A 27,770-nucleotide genomic window follows, 5' to 3' on the forward strand; every position below is an offset into this window, starting at 1 on the left:
ATATGTGTGCTGCTGGCCCCCTGTACCAAGGCTACATGTCTATATCTGTGCTGCTGGCCCCCTGTAACAAGGCTCCATGTCTATATCTGTGCTGCCAGCCCCTGTACCAAGGCTACATGTCTATATCTGTGCTGCTGGCCCCATGTACCAAGGCTCCATGTCTATATCTGTGCTGCTGGCCCCCTGTACCAAGGCTACATGTCTATATCTGTGCTGCTGGCCCCCTGTACCAAGGCTCCATGTCTATATCTGTGCTGCTGGCCCCTGTACCAATGCTCCATGTCTATATTTGTGCTGCTGGCCCTCTGTACCAAGGCTCCATGACTATATCTGTGCTGCTGACCCCCTGTACCAATGCTACATGTCTATATGTGTGCTGCTGGCCCCCTGTACCAAGGCTAAATGACTATAGCTGTGCTGCTGGCCCACTGTACCAAGGCTACATGTCTATATCTGTGCTGCTGGCGCCCTGTACCAAGGCTACATGACTATATCTGTGCTGCCAGCCCCCTGTACCAAGGCTACATGTCTATATCTGTGCTGCTGGCACCCTTTACCAAGGCTCCATGTCTATATCTGTGCTGCTGGCACCCTGTACCAAGGCTCCATGACTATATCTGTGCTGCTGGCCCCCTGTACCAAGGCTCCATATCTATATATGTGCTGCTGGCCCCTGTACCAAGGCTACATGTCTATATCTGTGCTGCTGGCCCCTTGTACCAAGGCTACATGACTATATCTGTGCTGCTGGCCCCCTGTACCAAGGCTCCATATCTATATATGTGCTGCTGGCCCCCTGTACCAAGGCTACATGTCTATATCTGTGCTGCTGTACCCCCATGTACCAAGGCTCCATGTCTATATCTGTGCTGCTGGCCCCCTGTACCAAGGCTCCATGACTATATCTGTGCAGCTGGCCCCCTGTACCAAGGCTACATGTCAATATCTGTGCTGCTGGCCCTCTGTACCAGGGCTACATGTCTATATCTGTGCTGCTGGCCGCCTGTACCAAGGCCTCATGTCTATATCTGTGCTGCCAGCCCCTGTACCAAGGCTACATGTCTATATCTGTGCTGCTGGCCCCTGTACCAAGGCTACATGTCTATATCTGTGCTGCTGGCCCCTGTACCAAGGCTCCATGTCTATATTTGTGCTGCTGGCCCTCTGTACCAAGGCTCCATGACTATATCTGTGCTGCTGACCACCTGTACCAAGGCTACATGTCTATATGTGTGCTGCTGGCCCCCTGTACCAAGGCTACATGTCTATATCTGTGCTGCTGGCCCCCTGTAACAAGGCTCCATGTCTATATCTGTGCTGCCAGCCCCTGTACCAAGGCTACATGTCTATATCTGTGCTGCTGGCCCCCATGTACCAAGGCTCCATGTCTATATCTGTGCTGCTGGCCCCTGTACCAAGGCTACATGTCTATATCTGTGCTGCTGGCCCCTGTACCAAGGCTCCATGTCTATATCTGTGCTGCTGGCCCCTGTACCAAGGCTCCATGTCTATATCTGTGCTGCCAGCCCCCTGTACCAAGGCTCCAAGACTATATCTGTGCTGCTGACCCCCTGTACCAAGGCAACATGTCTATATCTGTGCTGCTGGCCCCTGTACCAAGGCTAAATGACTATAGCTGTGCTGCTGGCCCACTGTACCAAGGCTACATGTCTATATCTGTGCTGCTGGCCCCCTGTACCAAGGCTACATGACTATATCTGTGCTGCCAGCCCCTGTACCAAGGCTACATGTCTATATCTGTGCTGCTGGCACCCCTTTACCAAGGCTCCATGTCTATATCTGTGCTGCTGGCACCCTGTACCAAGGTCCATGACTATATCTGTGCTGCTGGCCACCTGTACCAAGGCTACATATCTATATCTGTGCTGCTGGCCCCCTGTACCAAGGCTACATGTCTATATCTGTGCTGCTGGCCCCTTGTACCAAGGCTACATGTCTATATCTGTGCTGCTGGCCCCCTGTACCAAGGCTACATGACTATATCTGTGCTGCCAGCCCCCTGTACCAAGGCTACATGTCTATATCTGTGCTGCTGCCCCCTGTACCAAGGCTCCATGTCTATATCTGTGCTGCTGGCATGTCCCCTGTACCAAGGCTCCATGTCTATATTTGTGCTGCTGGCCCTCTGTACCAAGGCTCCATGACTATATCTGTGCTGCTGACCCCCTGTACCAAGGCTACATGTCTATATGTGTGCTGCTGGCCCCCTGTACCAAGGCTACATGTCTATATCTGTGCTGCTGGCCCCCTGTACCAAGGCTCCATGTCTATATCTGTGCTGCTGGCCCCCTGTACCAAGGCTACATGTCTATATCTGTGCTGCTGGCCCCCTGTACCAAGGCTCCATATCTATATATGTGCTGCTGGCACCCTGTACCAAGGCTCCATGAATATATCTGTGCTGCTGGCCCCCTGTACCAAGGCTACAAGTCTATATCTGTGCTGCTGGCCCCCTGTACCAAGGCTACATGTCTATATCTGAGCTGCTGGCCCCTTATACCAAGGCTACATGACTATATCTGTGCTTCCAGCCCCTGTACCAAGGCTACATGTCTATATCTGTGCTGCTGGCCCCTGTACCAAGGCTACATGTCTCTATCTGTGCTGCTGGCCCCCTGTACCAAGGCTACATGTCTATATCTGTGCTGCTGGCCCCCTGTACCAAGGCTACATGTCTATATCTGTGCTGCTGGCCCCTTGTACAAAGGCTACATGTCTATATCTGTGCTGCTGGCCCCCTGTACCAAGGCTACATGACTATATCTGTGATGCTGACCCGCTGTACCAAGGCTACATGTCTATATGTGTGCTGCTGGCCCCCTGTACCAAGGCTACATGTCTATATCTGTGCTGCTGGCCCCCTGTACCAAGGCTCCATGTCTATATCTGTGCTGCTGACCCGCTGTACCAAGGCTACATGTCTATATGTGTGCTGCTGGCCCCCTGTACCAAGGCTACATGTCTATATCTGTGCTGCTGGCCCCCTGTACCAAGGCTACATGTCTATATCTGTGCTGCTGGCCCCTTGTACCAAGGCTACATGACTATATCTGTGCTGCCAGCCCCCTGTACCAAGGCTACATGTCTATATCTGTGCTGCTGGCCCCTGTACCAAGGATACATGTCTATATCTGTGCTGCTGGCCCCCTGTACCAAGGCTACATGTCTATATCTGCGCTGCTGGCCCCTTGTACCAAGGCTATATGTCTATATCTGTGCTGCTGGACCCCTGTACCAAGGCTCCATGTCTATATATGTGCTGCTGGACCCCTGTACCAAGGCTCCATGACTATATCTGTGCTGCTGACCCCTTGTACCCAGGCTACATGTCTATATGTGTGCTGCTGGCCCCCTGTACCAAGGCTACATGTCTATATCTGTGCTGCTGGCCCCCTGTACCAAGGCTCCATGTCTATATCTGTGCTGCTGGCCCCCTGTACCAAGGCTCCATGTCTATATCTGTGCCCTTTGCCCCCTGTACCTAGACTCCATGTCTATATCTGTGCTGCCAGTCCCCTGGACCAAGGCTACATGACTATAGCTGTGCTGCTGGCCCCCTGTACCAAGGCTCCATGTCTACATCTGTTCTGCTGGCCCCCTTTACCAAGGCCTCATGTCTATATCTGTGCTGCCAGCCCCCTGTACCAAGGCTACATGTCTATATCTGTGCTGCTGGCCCCTTGTACCAAGGCTACATGACTATATCTGTGCTGCCAGCCCCCTGTACCAAGGCTACATGTCTATATCTGTGCTGCTGGCCCCTTGTACCAAGGCTACATGACTATATCTGTGCTGCCAGCCCCCTGTACCAAGGCTACATGTCTATATGTGTGCTGCTGGCCCCCTGTACCAAGGCTACATGTCTATATCTGTGCTGCTGGCCCCTGTACCAAGGCTACATGTCTATATCTGTGCTGCTGGCCCCCTGTACCAAGGCTCCATATCTATATATGTGCTGCTGGCACCCTGTACCAAGGCTCCATGAATATATCTGTGCTGCTGGCCCCCTGTACCAAGGCTACAAGTCTATATCTGTGCTGCTGGCCCACTGTACCAAGGCTACATGTCTATATCTGTGCTGCTGGCCCCTTATACCAAGGCTACATGACTATATCTGTGCTTCCAGCCCCCTGTACCAAGGCTACATGTCTATATCTGTGCTGCTGGCCCCTTGTACCAAGGCTACATGTCTATATCTGTGCTGCTGGCCCCCTGTACCAAGGCTACATGTCTATATCTGTGCTGCTGGCCCCTTGTACCAAGGCTACATGTCTATATCTGTGCTGCTGGCCCCCTGTACCAAGGCTACATGACTATATCTGTGATGCTGACCCGCTGTACCAAGGCTACATGTCTATATGTGTGCTGCTGGCCCCCTGTACCAAGGCTACATGTCTATATCTGTGCTGCTGGCCCCCTGTACCAAGGCTACATGTCTATATCTGTGCTGCTGGCCCCCTGTACCAAGGCTCCATATCTATATATGTGCTGCTGGCACCCTGTACCAAGGCTCCATGAATATATCTGTGCTGCTGGCCCCTGTACCAAGGCTACAAGTCTATATCTGTGCTGCTGGCCCCCTGTACCAAGGCTACATGTCTATATCTGTGCTGCTGGCCCCTTATACCAAGGCTACATGACTATATCTGTGCTCCAGCCCCCTGTACCAAGGCTACATGTCTATATCTGTGCTGCTGGCCCCCTGTACCAAGGCTACATGTCTCTATCTGTGCTGCTGGCCCCTGTACCAAGGCTACATGTCTATATCTGTGCTGCTGGCCCCCTGTACCAAGGCTACATGTCTATATGTGTGCTGCTGGCCCCCTGTACCAAGGCTACATGTCTATATCTGTGCTGCTGGCCCCCTGTACCAAGGCTCCATGTCTATATCTGTGCTGCTGGCCCCCTGTACCAAGGCTCCATGTCTATATCTGTGCCCTTTGCCCCCTGTACCTAGGCTCCATGTCTATATCTGTGCTGCCAGTCCCCTGGACCAAGGCTAAATGACTATAGCTGTGCTGCTAGCCCCCTGTACCAAGGCTCCATGTCTACATCTGTTCTGCTGGCCCCCTATACCAAGGCTCCCTGTCTATATATGTGCTGCTGGCCCCCTGTACCAAGGCTCCATGACTATATCTGTGCTGCCAGCCCCCTGTACCAAGGCTACATGTCTATATCTGTGCTGCTGGCCCCCTGTACCAAGGCTACATGTCTATATCTGTGCTGCTGGCCCCTTGTACCAAGGCTACATGTCTATATCTGTGCTGCTGGCCCCTGTACCAAGGCTACATGTCTATATCTGTGCTGCTGGCCCCCTGTACCAAGGCTACATGTCTATATCTGTGTTGCTGATCCCCTGTTCCAAGGCTACATGTCTATATGTGTGCTGCTGGCCCCCTGTACCAAGGCTCCATGTCTATATCTGTGCTGCTGGCCCCCTGTACCAAGGCTACATGTCTATATCTGTGCTCTTTGCCCCCTGTACCTAGGCTCCATGTCTATATCTGTGCTGCCAGCCCCTGGACCAAGGCTAAATGACTATAGCTGTGCTGCTGGCCCCCTATACCAAGGCTCCATGTCTACATCTGTGCTGCTGGCCCCCTATACCAAGGCTCCCTGTCTATATATGTGCTGCTGGCCCCCTGTACCGAGGCTCCATGACTATATCTGTGCTGCTGGCCCCCTGTACCAAGGCTACATGTCTATATCTGTGCTGCTGGCCCCCTGTACCAAGGCTACATGTCTATATCTTTGCTGCTGGCCCCATGTACCAAGGCTACATGTCTATATCTGTGCTGCTGGCCCCCTGTACCAAGGCTCCATGTCTATATCTGTGCTGCTGTCCCCCTGTACCAGGGCTCCATGTCTACATCAGTGCTGCTGGCCCCCTGTACCAAGGCTACATGTCTATATCTGTGTTGCTGACCCCCTGTTCCAAGGCTACATGTCTATATCTGTGCTGCTGGCCCCCTGTACCAAGGCTCCATGTCTATATCTGTGCTGCTGGCCCCCTGTACCAAGGCTACATGTCTATATCTGTGCTCTTTGCCCCCTGTACCTAGGCTCCATGTCTATATCTGTGCTGCCAGCCCCCTGGACCAAGGCTAAATGACTATAGCTGTGCTGCTGGCCCCCTACACCAAGGCTCCATGTCTACATCTGTGCTGCTGGCCCCCTATACCAAGGCTCCCTGTCTATATATGTGCTGCTGGCCCCCTGTACCAAGGCTCCATGACTATATCTGTGCTGCTGGCCCCCTGTACCAAGGCTCCATGACTATATCTGTGCCGCTGGCCCCATGTACCAAGGCTACATGTCTACATGGCTGGGGATGCCGTCTGCAGGCCCAGACGGCATCCCCAGCCGCGCCCTCAGACCATGCGCAGACCAGCTGGCCGGTGTGTTTACGGACATATTCAATCAATCCCAATACCAGTCTGCTGTTCCCACATGCTTCAAGAGGGCCACCATTGTTCCTGTTCCCAAGAAAGCTAAGGTAACTGAGCTAAACGACTACCGCCCCGTAGCACTCACTTCCGTCATCATGAAGTGCTTTGAGAGACTAGTCAAGGACCATATCACCTCCACCCTACCTGACACCCTACACCCACTCCAATTTGCTTACCGCCCAAATAGGTCCACAGACGATGCAATCTCAACCACACTGCACACTGCCCTAACCCATCTGGACAAGAGGAATACCTATGTGAGAATGCTGTTCATCGACTACAGCTCGGCATTCAACACCATAGTACCCTCCAAGCTCGTCATCAAGCTCGAGACCCTGGGTCCCGACCCCGCCCTGTGCAACTGGGTACTGGACTTCCTGACGGGCCGCCCCCAGGTGGTGAGGGTAGGCAACAACATCTCCTCCCCGCTGATCCTCAACACTGGGGCCCCACAAGGGTGCGTTCTGAGCCCTCTCCTGTACTCCCTGTTCACCCACGACTGCGTGGCCACGCACGCTCCAACTCAATCATCAAGTTTGCAGACAACACAACAGTGGTAGGCTTGATTACCAACAACGACGAGACGGCCTACAGGGAGGAGGTGAGGGCCCTCAGAGTGTGGTGTCAGGAAAATAACCTCACACTCAACGTCAACAAAACTAAGGAGATGATTGTGGACTTCAGGAAACAGCAGAGGGAACACCCCCTATCCACATCGATGGAACAGTAGTGGAAAGGGTAGCAAGTTTTAAGTTCCTCGGCATACACATCACAGACAAACTGAATTGGTCCACTCACACAGACAGCATCGTGAAGAAGGCGCAGCAGCGCCTCTTCAACCTCAGGAGGCTGAAGAAATTCGGCTTGTCACCAAAAGCACTCACAAACTTCTACAGATGCACAATCGAGAGCATCCTGGCGGGCTGTATCACCGCCTGGTACGGCAACTGCTCCGCCCTCAACCGTAAGGCTCTCCAGAGGGTAGTGAGGTCTGCACAACGCATCACCGGGGGCAAACTACCTGCCCTCCAGGACACCTACACCACCCGATGTTACAGGAAGGCCATAAAGATCATCAAGGACATCAACCACCCGAGCCACTGCCTGTTCACCCCGCTATCATCCAGAAGGCGAGGTCAGTACAGGTGCATCAAAGCTGGGACCGAGAGACTGAAAAACAGCTTCAATCTCAAGGCCATCAGACTGTTAAACAGCCACCACTAACATTGAGTGGCTGCTGCCAACACACTGACACTGACACTGACTCAACTCCAGCCACTTTAATAATGGGAATTGATGGGAAATGATGTAAATATATCACTAGCCACTTTAAACAATGCTACCCTATATAATGTTACTTACCCTACATTATTCATCTCATATGCATACGTATATACTGTACTCTATATCATCGACTGCATCCTTATGTAATACATGTATCACTAGCCACTTTAACTATGCCACTTTGTTTACATACTCATCTCATATGTATATACTGTACTCGATACCATCTACTGTATCTTGCCTATGCTGCTCTGTACCATCACTCATTCATATATCCTTATGTACATATTCTTTATCCCCTTACACTGTGTATAAGACAGTAGTTTTGGAATTGTTAGTTAGATTACTTGTTGGTTATTACTGCACTGTCGGAACTAGAAGCACAAGCATTTCGCTACACTCGCATTAACATCTGCTAACCATGTGTATGTGACAAATAAAATTTGATTTGATTTGATTTGATATCTGTGCGGCTGGCCCCCTTTACCAAGGCTACATGTCTATATCTGTGCTGCTGGCCCCCTGTACCAAGGCTACATGTCTATATCTGTGCTGCTGGCCCCCTGTACCAAGGCTACATGTCTATATCTGTGCTGCTGGCCCCCTGTACCAAGGCTACATGTCTATATCTGTGCTGCTGGCCCCCTTTACCAAGGCTACATGTCTATATCTGTGCGGCTGGCCCCCTGTACCAGGGCTCCATGACTATATCTGTGCTGCTGGCCCCCTGTACCAAGGCTACATGTCTATATCTGTGTTGCTGGCCCCCTGTACCAAGGCTACATGTCTATATCTGTGCTGCTGGCCCCCTGTACCAAGGCTACATGTCTATATCTGTGCTGCTGGCCCCCTGTACCAAGGCTACATGTCTATATCTGTGCTGCTGGCCCCCTGTACCAAGGCTACATGTCTATATCTGTGCTGCTGGCCCCCTGTACCAAGGCTACATGTCTATATCTGTGCTGCTGGCCCCCTGTACCAAGGCTACATGTCTATATCTGTGCTGCTGGCCCCCTGTACCAAGGCTACATTTCTATATCTGTGCTGCCAGCCCCCTGTATGTTAATGCCACAGATTCATCACAAACTTGTTCCTGCTGTGCTATGTCTTTACATCCCTGTTTCATTGGGGAACAATGTGAGAAAACGCAGCATCCCCTGAATGTTAAACCAAACACACACACATAGTCCCCATGATTGTTTAGGTTTTTCCATATTTTTTCCAAGTTCAGGATGAAAAGTAATTGAATCTCATAGATTTTCATGATTGTTACTTGCACTAAGCATTATTTGAGGAGTTTCCATTTGGCTTTTTTTTAGTTATCAGCAAATGGTTCTGTTGATAGAATGTAGCCTTCAACTTTCCTTTCCAAATTAATTCCAAGTATAGATTTCAAATATAGTATTGCCAGAACACTTACAATAATATTACGCTGTCAGTAATATTTCTCCAAACAAATACAGTACATTTCATCCATTCCCCAAACCCAAGACATTTCTTTCTGGAGGCTCATTAGCCCTGTAGTCTCAGCCATCTCTTTCTGGCCTCCACTTAGCAGAGTGCTTCTTTCTCTCTCTCTCTCTCTCTCTCTCTCTCTCTCTCTCAATTCAAAGGGCTTTATTGGCATCGGAAACACGTTTACATTGCCAATGCAAGTGAAATAGATAATAAATCAAATGAAATAAACAATTAAAAATGAACAGTAAACATTACACTCACAAAAGTTCTTAAGGAATAGAGACATTTCAAATGTTATGTACGGTGTTGTAACGATGTACAAAGTCTCTCTCTCCTCTCTCCTCTCTCTGTCTCTCTCTTTCTCTCTGCCAGTGTCTAAGCTCTGTGGAACTAATGCCGCTGTCCACAGACGCCCAGTCATCCCTCAGCCATTAAAGTGCAGGCAGGCAGACAGACCTCCGCTCCGCCTCAGGCTATAATCCCCCTATCAGGCCAGAACTGGGATTACCCAATAGCACAGCTGGCTAAACAAGCAGGGACTTTCTGACTGTCTCAGACCATCTGCAGATCTCATTTGGCCTCACAAAACTGGAGTGGGGGGCTAGGGTGCAGTGCACAAACACACACCTGAAATCCATCAAAGAGGAACTCCTTTTTGAGGTGTAATCCTGCATTAGGATTACACCTCCAATTGTCTGCTGGTATGCTGTGTGAAATTGTGTTGTTTATGCGTATTGTAGCCTAAGTGTGTTGTAGTCTGACTCCTTTTTGCTCTCCAACTGAGCGTAATGACAGTTTTAGCTGTCTTTAAGGAGCATAATGACAGTTTTAGCTGTCTTTAAGGAGCATAATGACAGTTTTAGCTGTATTTAAGGAGCGTAATGACAGTTTTAGCTGTCTTTAAGGAGCATAATGACAGTTTTAGCTGTCTTTAAGGAGCATAATGACAGTTTAGCTGTCTTTAAGGAGCATAATGACAGTTTTAGCTGTCTTTAAGGAGCATAATGACAGTTTTAGCTGTCTTTAAGGAGCGTAATGACAGTTTTAGCTGTCTTTAAGGAGCATAATGACAGTTTTAGCTGTCTTTAAAAGAGCCTCCTCCAAGGACAGTACTCTCTAATGTTACTCTAATGTCGCCTTGATCTGTCAAGTGTTTCATAGGGTTTCCATTTTTTATTGTTGTTTCTGAAAGATGTCATTTGCAGTATGGGGAAACAGCGCCACTGGCTGCCCCACATCTGTTATTATAGTCTTTGTTGCCGAGCTGAGGAGCGCCACGTAAGCATGGTAAAAAAATTGCAGTACTTATTGTACTTTACTATTGCGTATGCAATGATGTCAGAGGGGGAAAAAACTGTGTTCGTTGTTTACAGTAATGTTTTTGTTATTGTAATATTGCAAACAGATTAAAATGGTACTCCAGTCTCCTTTTCACCTCATTTAACACCTGTTTTACTTAACAAAAGGCACATCTCAATAGGTGGTTCAGGTAAGTCATGACATGGCAGTGGGGGGGTGGGCCTTTCCTATTTTGTTCTCAATTGTTCTTCAGGCAAAGTGGAAGGCCGGTGACATCACAGATTCCCATCAGACCAACTCATTGAATGCCCCACTCCATTAAATCAAATCAAATCAAACACATGGTCAGCAGATGTTGATGCAAGTGTAGTGAAATGTATTTATTATTAGGCAAGTCAGTTAAGAACAAAATCTTATTTTCAATGACAGCTTAGGAACAGTGGGTTAACTACCTGTTCAGGGGCAGAATGACAGATTTGTACCTTGTCAGCTCAGGGGTTTGAACTTGCAACCTTCTAGTTACTAATCCAATGCTCTAACCACTAGGCTACCCTGCCGCCCCAAATGCTTGTGCTTCTAGTTCCGACAATGCAGTAATAACCAACGAGTAATCTAACCTAACAATTCACAACAACTACCTTATACACACAAGTGTAAAGCGATGGAGAATATGTACATAAAGATAATTGAATGAGTGATGGTACAGAACGGCATAGGCAAGATGCAGTAGATGGTATAGAGTACAGTGGTGGCCCTCTTGAAGCATGAAGGAACAGCAGACTGGGATAAGGATTGATTGAATATGTCTGTAAACACAGCAGCCAGCTGGTCTGCGCATGCTCTGAGGACACGGCTGGGGATGACGTCTGGGCCTGCAGCCTTGCGAGGGTTAACACGTTTAAATGTTTTACTCACGTTGGCTGCAGTGAAGGAGAGTCCGCAGGTTTTGGTAGCGGGCCGTGTCAGTGGCACTGTATTGTCCTCAAAGCGAGCAAAGAAGTTGTTTAGTCTGTCTGGGAGCAAGACATCCTGGTCCACGACGGGGCTGGTTTTCTTTTTGTAATCCGTGATTGACTGTAGACCCTGCCACATACCTCTTGTGTCTGAGCCGTTGAATTGCAACTCTACTTTGTCTCTATACTGACGCTTAGCTTTAAGTTTGCAGTTGTGTCTAAAAAACTATAGTTTGATCAAAACATATTTTCGGGGGCCTTTAGTGTGTGTACTTTACTGTATTTATACTTGTGATATTGCTTTTCAAACAGTAAAAGTTCAAAAATCGCTGGAGGACAATTCCAGCTTTAAGAAGAGGCCTATTTCAAACCTTTGCTTCTTGAATAGGCAAAGAGGATTCTGAATATCAATGACTCCTTTGTACCATTACCATCAGCATTGCAGTGAATTCACTGTTCAACAATACAGTTAGATTAACCACTATATTGTTGTAATACGAGGTAAACAGCTCTTTTGCTAAAGGATAATGCCATTTTAAACATCAACCAATTCACAGGCGAGATGTTTAAGTGAAAAAAATGGGGGGGGAAATTGTTGACGGGCGTCTTCTGCACTAAACAATTTGTAGTCTTCACGGAAAGCATAATTTGCGTTAATCCAGCCGTAAACATGGGCAATGAACAACAACATGGAATAGCTATTGAGTGAAATATAACAAAACTGTTTTACATAGAAACACTGGAATTTCTGCGTAAAAATAAAACCTTTATTAATTACGAAATTATGAAAAATATTAATACCATTCCACCCATTAGACCACTAGGCCATTTGACTGCAGGACAGAGAATAATGCATTTCAAATAGTCCAACTGTGAAGTGCTGAAGTCGGAAGACAAATGTGCTGTGCGAGAGGCTCAATAGATTACAGCCATGTAAACTTCCTTTGTGAGCTGCATGACAAGACAGTCATTTGCAGCCGTTTCCGTTCAGTGTGACATTCAGTGGGAAGGTTGCCACAGTGTTTATTGAGGACGTTTCACCTTTTGTTTTATTGAAATCTCGGGGCTCGTCTCTAAGGAGATGTGCTCCAGCTAGTAGTGATTGTCTCGGTTATGTCACTGTGATTATTTTCTTCATATTTCAAGTGTGTTTAAAGGTCACGTCAGTGACTTCTCACAAAGAACATTGCTGATGTGAGGGCATACATCTCAGGATCTATGGATCTCAGGATCTATGGATCTCAGGATCCATGGGCAATTTTAAACTTGCAACATGATACTTGAAATATTCACATTTGTGTTAGATGAAGAGCATGCAGACATTCTACTGGTTAAATTACAAAACTAAATGTAAGTGGTGTATTAGCAAGTAGACATAAGATTGTCAATCAAAACATTTTGGATGAATGAAGATGAAGATGGGGGGGTTCACCCATAGGCACCAATGTGAAAGCAGCTGGGTCTGGTCTGCTTGGTTCATTGACTGTGTTTGAACCAGAAAAAATGAGGGACTAGGATGTCTCGCTTCCTCTTCAGTCTGTGGTTTAACCATTTTTTTTTGTAAATGGATTCTAATAGATTTGAAAGAGAATCGCCTGATTCGAGTTGAGTGGTCAAACTGGTTTGCAGTGTACCGCCTGTAAAAACATTTAGAAGAAAAGAAATGTCACCCACTTCAAAAAAAAACATATGCCCTCGGAGCAAGGGAGCAGTTCTCTGTCACAGAGACTCATGTGTAAAAAGTAATTTACTCACACATTCACAGGTACTCAGATTCACAGGAGCATGATTGTCCTGAGCTGTACACTCAGAAATAAACCCCTTTGGAACCCCTTTGGTACCCTTTTTTCAGAGAGTGTAGATGCAACACATCCTGATTGTCTAGTCAACTTTACCCCTACCCACATGTACATACTCTATTACCTCAACGACCTCAACTACCTCCTGCTCCTGCACATTGACTCGGTTCCGGTACACCTTGTATATAGCCTCGTTATTGTTTTGATTGTGTTACAATTTCCTTTTTATTTAGCAAATTTTGTCTTACTTTTTTAACCCTGCATTGTTGGAAATGGGCTTATAAATAAGCATCTAATCACTAGGCTACCTGGGGTGGCAAGTAGCATAGTGGTTAGAGCGTAGCATAGTGGTTAGAGCGTTGGACTAGTAACCAAAATGATTGCCAGATAAAATCCCCGAACTGACAAGGTAAAAATCTGTTGTTCTGCCCCTGAACAAGGCAGTTAACCGACTGTTCCTAGGCTGTCATTGAAAATAAGAATTTGTTCTTAACTGACTTGCCAAGTTAAATAAATATTTAACTGTAAAGTCTAAACCTGTTGTATATAGTTGAAATATCCCAAAAAGGCCATCATAATTTGTGACGAATGGCCACCAAGCCCTTAATAAAAACTAAGTCTGAAATTGATTTAATTTGATTTTCCCTTACAAAAAAATGTATCAACCCCTACAAAAATGTCCACCTACAATTATAATCCACATAATAATTAATGTCCTGTTGCTGGAAGGTTATTATCTTGCTGTCGCAAACCGTCTCAAATTAAGATTCTACATTTGTATGTTATTTCATGTAAAATCAGTGGCACTGTATGCTATTGGGCAGGTCTGTCTGTAGGTTGATTCTGCTACTACAGGATAGAGCGTACTCAGCGCATGAGTCTCCATGCATGACCATTCCCCCTAGGCATTACCATCCCGTGCTAGTGGACAAGTGGGCATGACTGAGCATGATTGAAATCAAAACCCAACCCTCAAATATCCAATGATTTAGGAACGTCGTATTTTTTTGGAAGATACTGACTTTAAGTCCAAAATTATTCTATTTACACTTTGCAGTAATTTGGATTTGAACAAATGATTTGTACGAGTCAGTACTAGAAGGTGTACATAATACTTGTTTTTGTTTATCTGCATCAACAAACCTCACATCCTTTGTACATAAAGTCATAGTCATACTCTTGATATAAACACAATCTTCCCATTATTTATTTAGATTAGTACCTGCATAATTCCACAAGTAAAAAATAAAAATCCCCATACAAATTTGCTGCTTCAGCAACACACCCAGATTCTAACATCCTCAGCCTTATCGGTGTTGGGGCTGCAGGGGGTGGCTTGCATCATTTCAAACCTCATTTAACACTGAACCATGCCCCCTTCTAAAGCCGAAATTGCCCACCACGGAGCCTAAGAGTGGCTCCAGACATTCATTAGCGTAATGAGAACAGGCCACTGTTCTGCTGCCGCCCAGCGAGCTACTTCTCACTGTAGTCGTGGCGACCATCTGCTCCAGGGCTCCCAGCCAGCTGTAGGATATTCCTGTCAAAGCAGCCCCAGAGAAGACAGAATACCCAACTCAATCACCTCAGAAAGAAGAGATGGATGGAGGTAGAGTGGAGCTCTGTTGGAGATGTATGTTGGACTTCTCCGAACCGAATCCTTTTGCTTTTCATGCGGTCCTTCATGATGTCAGAGATAAGATAAGCTGAGTATGCAGTCATGTGCCACTTCGGTATCCGCCAGTTTGCAGCTGCAATACAGAAAACAGTTGACCATGGCTCCTAGTGGCTGAATAGGCTGTAGAGCCTCAGTGGATGGGGAGGGGGGTCCTCGTGTAATCTTATGAATAGGTTATAGTAATTCGTGAGGCCAGGGCAGGAGATGTCTAGATGGGTAGTTGACCAACTGTTCAGCTCTGGAGGAGGTTGAGTTATCAGCTGGTCACAACAAACATTTGAAGGTCAAGCCATTCATTTGAAAATGTTGGTGGAGTGGTCGAGAAATGAGAACAACGGGAGAGACCTCAACAGGATTTTTGGCAGTTGTAAATCTAAATTACTTAATAACCCATGGGGTGTTTCAAATTGGTGTTCTGATTGTGGTTTTATTGAATGAATAGTCTGAGAATAATTACTTTTCCATTAGCAAAGGACTCAACTAAATCACTTCTATTATGATGTTGAGGGTCACCATTGTGGTCACTGCAAATCTCCAACAGTGACAAAGAAAAAAGACAGTAACAGTAATATCCTGAGGGCTAGTTTTTAGTCCAACAGCAAGTCTACAGTCTGAGATGAGTTCTGTTAGCCAGTGCCTGAAGGCAGGCATTTGATAGTTCCTCATCTGGATAGTGATTCCTTGATTTCCCAATGGGAAGAAAATCATTATTTCTCACTTTCCTGGCTCTGACCTCTGGATCATTCCCAGGAATTGTATTGGCTGGTGCACATGTTTTATTTCCTCTCCATACAACATTGATGACCCTGAGCAATAATAAGACATGACTGACTCAGCCTCAGCGGTTTAACTAAGGGACAGAGCTGATAACTGTCTGTGTCTCAAATATTCCCCATATTTCATATATAGTGCACTACCCTATGGACCCTGGTCAAAACTAGTGCACTATAAAGGGAATGGGGTGCCATTTGGAACACAAAGGCTGTTATGTTCTACCTCAGATGAGATTAAGACCCATTCACATGGGTATTGTGCAGCACACATGGCTGAACATTGTTGAATTGTTGCAGTTTTTTCCATGTCTTTTTTTGTTTTATTCAGCAATAGTGAAAACTTCTTCGGGATCGGTGTCCCTTCCACGGGATGGTTGAGCTAACGTAGGCTAATGAGATTAGCATGAGGTTGTAAGTAACAAGAACATTTCCCAGGACATAGACATATCTGATATTGGCAGAAAGCTTACATTCTTGTTAATCTAACTGCGCTGTCCAATTTACAGTAGCTTTTACAGTGAAAGAATACCATGATATTGTTTGAGGAGAGTGCACAATTTTGAACATGAACAGTTATTAATAAACAAATTTGGCACATTTGGGCAGTCTTGCTACAAAATTTGGACACCAATGCAATGGTTCATTGGATCAGTCTAAAACTTTGCACATACACTGATGGAATAATACATTATGGCCTTTCTCTTGCATTTCAAACATGATGGTCCAAAAAAATACAAAAGAACAGTTGTTTTTTTCTTTGTATTATCTTTGACCAGATCTATTGTGTTATATTCTACTACATTCCTTTCACATTTCCATAAACTTCAAAGTGTTTCCTTTCAAATGGTACCAAGAATATGCATATCCTTGCATCAGGGCCTGAGCTACAGGCAGTTAGATTTGGGTTTGTCATTTTAGGCGGAAAAAAAAAAGAAAAAAAAAAAGGGGGCTAATCCTCAAGAGGTTTTAAAAAAAAGGTTGATTGTTAGCCAACTGTAATCTATATTTTTCTCTAATCTTTTTTCCCCTTGCAGTATGTAACCTAATTTCCATTTACTTCAGTATGTAATAGGTATATAATTGAAAACTGTCAAGGAAGCTGTTTTAGAAACATTGCCTTTCCTCTCCTCTGTTGCAGTTTAATTTTGTTGGGAAGCTGTTGGGTCCACGGGGCAATTCCATGAAAAGATTACAAGAAGAAACAGGAGCAAAGATGTCCATCCTCGGAAAAGGCTCCATGAGGGACAAAGGAAAGGTATGATGACAACACCTCCTTGGAATGTAGTCCCTGACTGTCTGTATGTTTTCACCTTCAATTTATTACCTACTGTATGATGTAGAAAACCTTTTTTGGTTTGTTTTTAACTTTATTTTGACAGGGAGTTATGTTCAGACCAATGTCTCGTTTTTCAACTAAGCCATGCACAATACAAAAATACAGGCATCAAGTACAAATACGAAATGCAATCAACAAATAGGAAATACAAAGACAAAATGAAATAAAAACAAAACACAAGCATATAAAACAAACATATTCCAAACAAGTATTACATCTTTGGCCTCCCGAGGGGCGCAGTGGTCTAGAGATTCTGGTTCGAGTCCAGGCTCTGTCGCAGCCGGCCGTGATTGGGAGACCCATGGGGCGGTGCACAATTGGCCCAGCGTCGTCCAGGCTAGGAGAGGGTTTGGCCGGCAGGGATGTCCTTGCCCATAGTTCTCTAGTGACTCCTGTGGCAGGCCAGGCGCATGCACACTGACATGGACGCCAGGTGTACGGTGTTTCCTCCAACACGTTGGTGTGGCTGGCTTCCGGGTTAAGCAGGCATTGTGTCAAGAAGCAGTGCGCCTTGGTTGGGTTGTGTTTTGGAGGACACAGGGCTCTCGACCTTCGCCTCTCCTGAGGCTGTACGGGAGGTGCAGCGATGAGACAAGACTGTAAGTACCAATTGGATACCACAAAAATTGGGGAGTAAAAGGGGGTTAAAAAAAACAAAAAAACATCTTTAGAATTTTCTGAATGAGGCTCAATGACATTCATTACATAAAATATCCTGGTATTTTGTCAAATGCTAGCCTGATGCACAAAATGTTTAATTGAGAGGTCAACCTTAAATGCATTCAAATACAAAATGATGAAAGTAACTCTGCCACAGTATGTCTGCATGTTAACGCTTCTATAGCCAAGATAAATGTAATAGGGCTTTACGTATAGAGAGCATTTTGTTTCCAGCCAGGCTATTCATTCTCACTGACTCGTGGTCCCCTGAAACCAGCCTTATCTGAGGATCAACACCGGCCTAGAGAACAAAGTCAAAGGTCTGGGTGGTCCAAGTAGCTCACTCAGGACATTACTGGAGCTTCAGTAGGTTCCAGTGTACAGCATCTGAATAATGTTACACAGATATTGTTAGACCTGAACACATGAATACACACATCTATAGAGGATGATAAAAACAGATATTGTTAGACATGGACACATGAACACAATCATCTATAGAGGATGATAAAAACAGATATTGTTAGACATGGACACATGAACACAATCATCTATAGAGGATGATAAAAACAGATATTGTTAGACCTGAACACATGAATACACACATCTATAGAGGATGATAAAAACAGATATTGTTAGACCTGAACACATGAATACACACATCTATAGAGGATGATAAAAACATATATTGTTAGACCTGAACACATGAATACACACATCTATAGAGGATGATAAAAGACCTGCTGAACTGTACTACCTCAGTGATGGAAAAGGAGAACCGTGTTCTCTAACACCCTACACAGTGGACACTTTAATTCTGGTAGCTGTCAGAGTTATTGAGCAAAACACTTCTTTCTACTGAGTATTGAAGCTCTAAATGTTTTACGTTTAGTGAATGTTGCCCCCTTTACATACTGGCATTTGGTACTTAGAGAATGTATAATAGTCAAAGCCTTTTATGAGAGGTTGCCTTCGTTTAGATTGTCCGTTATTTGAGACATACTGTACAAGCACGTCATGGAGTTATCTCCTGTATTTGTTACATTTCACATTTTCTTACGTCTTGTGTAGACGACCGTCTGTATCACCATGGATATGCACACAGTAAACATGCCTATAAAACAATACACCCGTTGTTCCTATTGTCAGTGGTGAACAATTGACATTGTAGCAAGGCAATGATGATGCCTTTGAGTAAACATGTTTTTCTCTTTTTGGAACCAAATCAAATGTCCCTTCTTTATGAGCACAACATTGCAATAACCTTGCAGACACGTTTACAATTGACTTTATATGAAGTGAGCGTGAATAGAAAGTCTGAGGGAAGGAGGTGAATTGGATTGCGAAAAGCTCACATCTGATATGCTCATATTGCAATGTAAACACACTTGCAACAACATTTTTTTCACCTCAACTCCAACAATAGGATAATGTATGAATACCCTGATGATTATCTTGGACTTGATCCATTGTTTTGACCACAATCGAAATTGACAGCCTTGATCTGCATTTTTCTGGTGGTTTTTCCATGGCAGGAAAGCTTGCCATGCAGTAGGCCACCCTAAAATGTCAACATACACAATGTTTACTGTTCTTGAGACTTGATTTGAACACAGATTTATGTATTCAAAGGAGATGCTGCTTCTTGCCTTAATACTCAACAGTTTGACATCTCTCCGACTCAAGTCTGCATTGATGCATGCGAAGAGTAGATTGTGAAAGATAACATCAAGGCATAATATCTCCACACTCATCAGTCCCTGTGTATAAACATGTTGGTTGTGCTTGGTTGTAATATCATTTCAGCTCCACAACAGAACTTCACAGACATTTTTATTTCATATCTAATTTGATTATTGAGGCTGCACTTGCATATTTTTGCATATATTACCCAGAACAGATCCAGTATCAATTGGTATATCTCCAGATCAGTTTATTTTGAAAACTTCATATCGTGTGTACAACAGAGGTGTACTGATTCTCAAGGTGAATATTTGAGCATGCATATATTTGCATAAATAATTATCTTGGGGAATTTCAGACAATCCAACTGACCCTTGTTTGAGTCATGTAATACAAACTAATTAGATTTTTATTTATCCGTTATTTTACTAGGTAAGTTGACTGAGAACACATTCTCATTTGCAGCAACGACCTGGGGAATAGTTACAGGGGAGAGGAGGGGGATGAATGAGCCAATTGCAAACTGGGGATTAATCTTGAGCAAATATAAATTAATCAATGTTTTCATCAGAATTGAAGTCTATTGCTTTGAACTGAACCAATTGGGAGGACAAATTTTACATACAGTATTTTATGGAAATTATAAATTAGCCCGATTGAACACAAATGAAGGCGGGTTTACAAACCACATGAGGGACAGAGTTTTACCAGAGGAGATGGCCGCCGTTTTATGGTCTCCTAACCAATTGTGCTATTATGTGGGGGTTTTTCCGGCATAGTTGTAAACTATTTTGTACATAATGTTTTCTGCAACCATATTTTACGGCAGAAAAGAGCTTCTGGATATCAGGACAGCGATCACTCACCTTGGATTAGACAAAGAGCTTCTGGATATCAGGACAGTGATCACTCACCTCGGATTAGCCTAAGAGCTTCTGGATATCAGGACAGCGATCACTCACCTTGGATTAGACAAAGAGCTTCTCGATATCAGGACAGCGATCACTCACCTCAGATTAGACAAAGAGCTTCTAGATATCAGGACAGCGATCACTCAACTCGGATTAGACAAAGAGCTTCTGGATATCAGGACAGTGATCACTCACCTCGGATTAGACAAAGAGCTTCTGGATATCAGGACAGTGATCACTCACCTCGGATTAGACAAAGAGCTTCTGGATATCAGGACAGCGATCACTCACCTCGGAATAGACAAAGAGCTTCTGGATATCAGGACAGTGATCACTCACCTCGGATTAGACAAAAAGCTTCTGGATATCAGGACAGCGATCACTCACCTCGGATTAGACAAAGAGCTTCTGGATATCAGGACAGTGATCACTCACCTCGGATTAGACTAAGAGCTTCTGGATATCAGGACAGCGATCACTCACCTCGGATTAGACAAAGAGCTTCTGGATATCAGGACAGTGATCACTCACCTCGGATTAGACAAAGAGCTTCTGGATATCAGGACAGTGATGACTCACCTCAGATTAGACAAAGAGCTGCTGGATATCAGGACAGTGATGACTCACCTCAGATTAGACAAAGAGCTGCTGGATATCAGGACAGCGATCACTCACCTCGGATTAGACAAAGAGCTTCTGGATATCAGGACAGTGATCACTCACCTCAGATTAGACAAAGAGCTTCTGGATATCAGGACAGTGATCACTCACCTCAGATTAGACAAAGAGCTTCTGGATATCAAGACAGCGATCACTCACCTCGGATTAGACAAAGAGCTTCTGGATATCAGGACAGCGATCACTCACCTCGGATTAGACAAAGAGTATCTGGATATCAGGACAGCGATCACTCACCTCGGATTAGACAAAGAGCTTCTGGATATCAGGACAGCGATCACTCACCTCGGATTAGACAAAGAGCTTCTGGATATCAGGACAGCGATCACTCACCTCGGATTAGACAAAGAGCTTCTGGATATCAGGACAGCGATCACTCACCTCGGATTATACAAATATTTCTTCAACAACAACAGCAGCAAGCTGGACTCCCACGATAGTCTCCAAACAACCCACAGGGCAGACATCCCAATTATTCGCAAAAGGAAGCGACAGAGAGGACAAAGAGCCGGATGCCTTGTCCAGACCGTAAGAAGACAACTAGGAAAGCTGCATTTACCGTCAATATTACTCGCCAACGTGCAATCATTGGACAATAAACTAGACGAGGTAAGATCACAAATATCCTACCAACGGGACATAAAAAACTGTATTATCCTATGCTTCACGGAATCGTGGCTGAATGACGACATGGATATTCAGTTAGAAGGATACACTCTGCACCGGCAGGGTAGAACAGCACACTCCGGTAAGATGAGGGGGGGCGGTCTGTGCATATTTGTAAACAACAGCTGGTGCACGAAATCCAAGGAAGTCTCTAGATTTTGCTCACCTGAAGTTGAGTATATTGTGATAAACTGCAGGCCACACTACTTGCCTAGAGAGTTCTCAGCTATACTTTTCGTGGCTGTTTATTTCCCACCACAGACAGATGCTGGCACTAAGACCGCACTCAATCAGCTGTATAGGAAATAAGCAAACAGGAAACCACTCACCCAGAGGCGGCGCTCCTAGTGGCCAGAGACTTTAATGCAGGGAAACTTAAATCAGTTCTACCAAATCTCTATCAACATGTTAAATGTGCAACCAGAGGGAAAAAAATTCTAGATCACCTGTACTCCACACACAGAGACGTGTACAACGCTCTCCCTCGCCCTCCATTTGGTAAATCCGACCACAACTCTATCCTCCTGATTCCTGCTTACAAGCAAAAATTAAAGCAGGAAGCACCAGTGACTCGGTCTATAAAAAAATGGTCAGATGAAGCAGATGCTAAACTACAGAACTGCTTTGCTATCACAGATTGGAACATATTCCGGGATTCTTCCGATGACATTGAGGAATAAACCACATCAGTCACTGGCTTTATCAATAAGTGCATTGAGGACATCGTCCCCACAGTGACTGTACGTACATACCCCAACCAGAAGCCGTGGATTACAGGCAACATTCGCACTGAGCTAAAGGGTAGAGCTGCCGCTTTCAAGGTGCGGGACTCTAACCCGGAAGCTTACAAGAAATCCCGCTATGCTACACCGGCTCCGACGCTCGTCGGATGTGGCAGGGTTTGCAAACTATTACAGACTACAAAGGGAAGCCAGCCGCTAGCTGCCCAGTGACACGAGCCTACCAGATGAGCTGAATCACTTTGAGGCAACACTGAGGCATGCATGAGAGCATCAGCTGTTCCGGACAACTTTGTGATCACGCTCTCCGTAGCCGACGTGAGTAAGACCTTTAAACAGGTCAACATACACAAGGCTGCGGGGCCAGACGGATTACCAGGACGTGTGCTCCAGGCATGTGCTGACCAACTGGCAGGTGTCTTCACTAATATTTTCAACATTTCCCTGATTGAGTCTGTAATACCAACATGTTTCAAGCAGACCACCATAGTCCCTGTGCTCAAGAACACAAAGGCAACCTGCCGAAATGACTACAGACCCGTAGCACTCACATCCATAGCCATGAAGTGCTTTGAAAGGCTGGTAATGGCTCACATTAACACCATTTTCCCAGAAACTCTAGACCCACTCCAATTTGCATACCGCCCAAACAGATGCACAGATGATGCAATCTCTATTACACTCCACACTGCCCTTTCCCACCTGGACAAAAGCAACACCTATGTGAGAATGCTGTTAATTGACTACAGCTCAGCGTTCAACACCATAGTACCCTCAAAGCTCATCACCAAGCTAAGGATCATGGGACTAAACACCTCCCTCTGCAACGGGATGCTGGACTTCCTGACAGGGCGCCCCCAGGTGGTGAGGGTAGGTAGCAACACATCTGCCACGCTGATCCTCAACACTGGAACTCCCCAGGGGTGCGTGCTCAGTCCCCTCCTGTACTCCGTGTTTACCCACGACTGCATGGCCAGGCACGACTCCAACCATCATTAAGTTTGCTCACGACACAACAGTGGTAGGCCTGATCACCGACAACGACGAGACAGCCTATAGGGAGGAGGTCAGGGACCTGGCCGGGTGGTGCCAGAATAACAACCTATCCCTCAATGTAACCAAGACTAAGGAGATGATTGTGGACTACAGGAAAAGGAGCACCGAGCACGTCCCCATTCTCATCGACAGGGCTGTAGTGGAGCAGGTTGAGAGCTTCAAATTCCTTGGTGTCCATATCAACAACAAACTAGATTGGTCCAAACACACTAAGATGGTCGTGAAGAGGGCACGACAAAGCCTATTCCCCCTCAGGAAACTAAAAAGATTTGGCATGGGTCCTGAGATCCTCAAAAGGTTCTACAGCTGCAATATCGAGAGCATCCTGACCAGTTGCATCACTGCCTGGTACGGTTTTTGCTCGGCCTCTGACCGCAAGGCTCTTCAGAGGGTAGTGCGTACGGCCCAGCACATCACTGGGGAAAAGCTGCCTGCCATCCAGGACCTCTACACCAGGTTGTGTCAGAGGAAGGCCCTAAAAATTGTCAAAGACCCCAGCCACCCCAGTCATAGACTGTTCTCTCTATTACTGCATGGCAAGCGGTACCGGAGTGCCAAGTCTAGGACAAAAAGACTTCTCAACAGTTTTTACCCCCCAAGCCATAAGACTCCTGAACAGGTAACCAATGGTTACCCGGACTATTTGCATTGTGTGCCCCCCCAGCCCCTCTTTTACGCTTCTGCTACTATCTGTTTATCTTATATGCTTAGTCACTTTAACTATACATTCATGTACATACTACCTAAATTGGCCCTACCAACCAGTGCTCTGCATTGTGTCCCACCACCCGCCAACCCCTCTTTTTATGCTTCTGCTACTCTCTGTTCATCATATATGCATAATCACTTTAACCATACTCACATGTACATACTACCTCAATAAGCCTGACTAACAGGTGTCTGTATATAGCCTTGCTACTCTTTTTTTCAAATGTCTTTCTACTGTTGTTTTATTTCTTTACTTACCTACACACACACACACACACACACACACACACACACACACACACACACACACACACACACACACACACACACACACACACACACACACACACACACACCTTTTTTTTGGCACCATTGGTTAGAGCCTGTAAGTAAACATTTCACTGTAAGGTTTACACCTGTTGTATCCGGCGAACATGACAAATAAACTTTGATTTGATGCACATGTATTTGTTGATGCATGTGTATTGTGTCTTCCTGTCCTTCTTGGGTCCACACACATCGCAGCGCTTCTTGTTGCTACCGGCTGCAATCTAGAATGATGATAACACTTAGTTCAGGAATTTTACTAACATCTCACTCACTCACATATATAATTATAGCAGGCCAAGGTAGGAGAGTCAGACACACACACATTCACCAACATCACTCACACTTACTTCCGGTATTGGAGTTGTAGGTTCTGTGGGTCGGGCAGATGGGGCACCAGCATCCTCCTCCTAAATCCTCCTCACAATGGCTGCAGAAGCTGGGGTCCTTGGGTATGTTGCCACTTTTGGATTAGAGGTCTTACCAATGCCTTGCCCAGCTCCTCGAGGAAGAGCCGTCTCGTCTGTAACTTTCCTCTGTTCCAATCTGGGTTCTATGCCGTTCTGAAGACAAATTCATTTGTACGCCGAGATGTCCAAGATGTTGAAGAATATCACAAGTGACCAGTGTAGGGTTCTTCTTTTGCAGCTGTAGCCAGTCACCAGCTTGCCTAAATTGTCCACCACTCCTTTTGTGGCATTGTAATCCATTGTGATTTCTGGTTTTTGATGTTCCTGGCCACAGATCTCTCTCGAAAAACACACCTTCCCTCCAAATTAGTGCAGTCCAGAATGATTTTCTGGATGGTGTCTGGGATGAGCAGTTCAAAAGAAGACTTTATGTCCTACACATGAGTTACCGCCATCCGCATCGGCCCTGGTTGCATCCTTGTCACATTGGCAGCCATGCGGGATGGCTCATTCCTTGGGCAAGAAGACCACTCAATTTCACCATTTTCGACATCCATATTTCTCCTCCTGCAGGCTGCTGATGAGCTGGTTGCTGACGGGCTGGTCCTGGGGCTGGATGAGGGTTAATCTCATCCTCTTCTTCCAACTCACTGTCATACTCCGAATTGACAGAGACATGATCCTTATTTTTGGAAAATTCTTCATCTTTCAAAATGGAAGACGTTCCTTTCACACTAGCTTCTCTCTCTGGAAAAATTATTTCGAAGGCCCTCAAAGCAGAGATTATTTTTGCCATACTGATTGATTGTGGTAAGGAGCCACACATGCAAAGCTATTTATTTGTTTTGTCCCTCAACCAATTTGCACCTGGCTGGTCTAGAGTGTGGGAAAATAGATAATTTTCTACAATGTACAATAATGTACCGAAGCAATGTATTGTAATAACATTGTGCACATTCCCACACTACAAAGGGTAAAGAGTGCGAGGGAAGTGGGAGGTGGGTTATTGGTGCTATGTTGAAACAGCAGGCCCAGGGAGGAGGAAGACAGAGTGAAGGCACAGGGCAACCCTTTTTGTTGAATTTTTACTTGTTTTCACCTACACACACACTTTTCCACACTTTTATTACTGCTGGGTCCAGTGGACCTGAACGCCAGATATGTCAAATAAATGTGTAGGAGGGTGCACAGTGGGCACTCAATGAAAAGGTGTTCTTTTACATGTTCTTCACAGATAATTAGCCAAGGACAATGAGTCTCAGCATGAAAAAATAAACATTGAAAATGGGTCCCACAGACCCGAACACCACACAAGGGTTAAGAATGATAGAGGCCACTGTGTTCTTGGGGACCTTCAATGCTGCAGAAATGTTTTGGTACCCTTCCCCAGATCTGTGCCTCGACACAATATTGTCTCAGAGCTCTACGGACAATTTCTTCGACCTCATGGCTTGGTTTTTACTCTGAAATGCAGTGTCAGCTGTGGGACCTTATAAAGACAGGTGTGTGCCTTTCCAAATCATGTCCAATCAATTGAATTGACCACAGGTGGACTCTAATCAAGTTATAGAAACATCTCAAGTAGATCAATGGAAACAGGATGCACCTCTATGCACCAGGATGCACCTCTAAGGTATTTATTTTGAATTTTTTATGAATTTGCTAAAATAAAAAATGTATCTAAAAAAAAAGTTTTCACTCAGTTATTACAGGGTATTGTGTGTAGATTGTTGAGGAAAATTTTTATTTTTATTAATTTTAGAATACGGCTGTAACGTAACAAAATGTGGAAAAAGTCAAGGGATCTGAATTCCCTCCCGAATGCACTGTATGTCTAATCCTTTCTCATGGTGGTTGTCTTGACAGATCCAAAATCACATGACATAGAGCATTACTTTTCTGTCCTTGCATTTATGGCAGTGTAAGGAGGAGAATCATATACATATACACATATATAATTAATCCGTTAAATTAGACATTGCACTTGAACCCTGTAGAGATCTCAGAAAGGTTGTGTAACTACGTAACATTTTAAACCATTTTCATGGGCACACAAATCCAAAATAATGTATGCATTGCAAAATTGAGTGCTTCTAACGAAAATAGTCACCTTACCTTGATACTTAAAACTTAATTTGATACTGTCATTAATGTGGCTTTTCAATAACTATGCATAATAATTGTTGGATGCACATTTGGTGTCCAGCTGATTAGTTACGCCCAGATATTTTCTCACTTCATCATCTGATCCAGGAAGGAATTCTCAGAATGACAGTCAAATGGTGAACAGTTGTTGTGATAGGATACAACAACAGCCCAAGTGCTGGAACAAAAATGTGTTTGTGAGGCATGTCCAGAATATTTTGCATTCTCATTAGTTATGCCGGTGAAGACAGTTGTGCCTGGTAGTTGGGCTCGGGTCAGCTTTTTTCCTAATAATCCATCCGCAATTGCCAGACTATACAGTGCATTCGGAAAGCATTCAGACCCCTTCACATTTTCTTACGTAACAACCTAAACTCATCAATCTACACACAATACCCCATAGTGACAAAGCGAAAACAAGTTTTTAGAAATGTTGGCAAATTTATAAAACATTAAAAAAACTGAAATACCTTATTTACATATGTTTTCAGACCCTTTGCTATGAGACTCGAATTTGAGCTCAGGTGCATCCTGTTTCCATTGATAATCCTTGACTTGTTTCTACAACTTGATTGGAGTCCACCTGTGGTCAATTCAATTGATTGGACATGGTTTGGAAAGGCACACATCTGTCTATGTAAGGTTGACAGTGCAGTTGACAGATAATGTCAGAGCAAAAACCAAGTCATGAGGTCAACATTGAAGGCCCCCAAGAACACAGTGGCCTCCATCATTC

The 27,770-nt window shown here is 45.2% G+C and overlaps 1 protein-coding gene across 1 annotated transcript in view; it reads left to right on the forward strand.

Moving 5' to 3' along the window:
• Nucleotides 1-27,770, forward strand: part of LOC112236314 (KH domain-containing, RNA-binding, signal transduction-associated protein 2) — a 129,503-nt gene that overhangs the window by 47,035 nt on the left and 54,698 nt on the right. Inside the window, exon 3 of the mRNA XM_042306262.1 lies at nt 16,853-16,969. Coding sequence (XP_042162196.1) covers nt 16,853-16,969 — 117 coding nt within the window. The remainder of the gene's footprint in view (nt 1-16,852; nt 16,970-27,770) is intronic.

Source organism: Oncorhynchus tshawytscha, linkage group LG25 (assembly GCF_018296145.1).
Source record: "Oncorhynchus tshawytscha isolate Ot180627B linkage group LG25, Otsh_v2.0, whole genome shotgun sequence".
NCBI classification, from domain to species: Eukaryota; Metazoa; Chordata; class Actinopteri; order Salmoniformes; family Salmonidae; genus Oncorhynchus; species Oncorhynchus tshawytscha.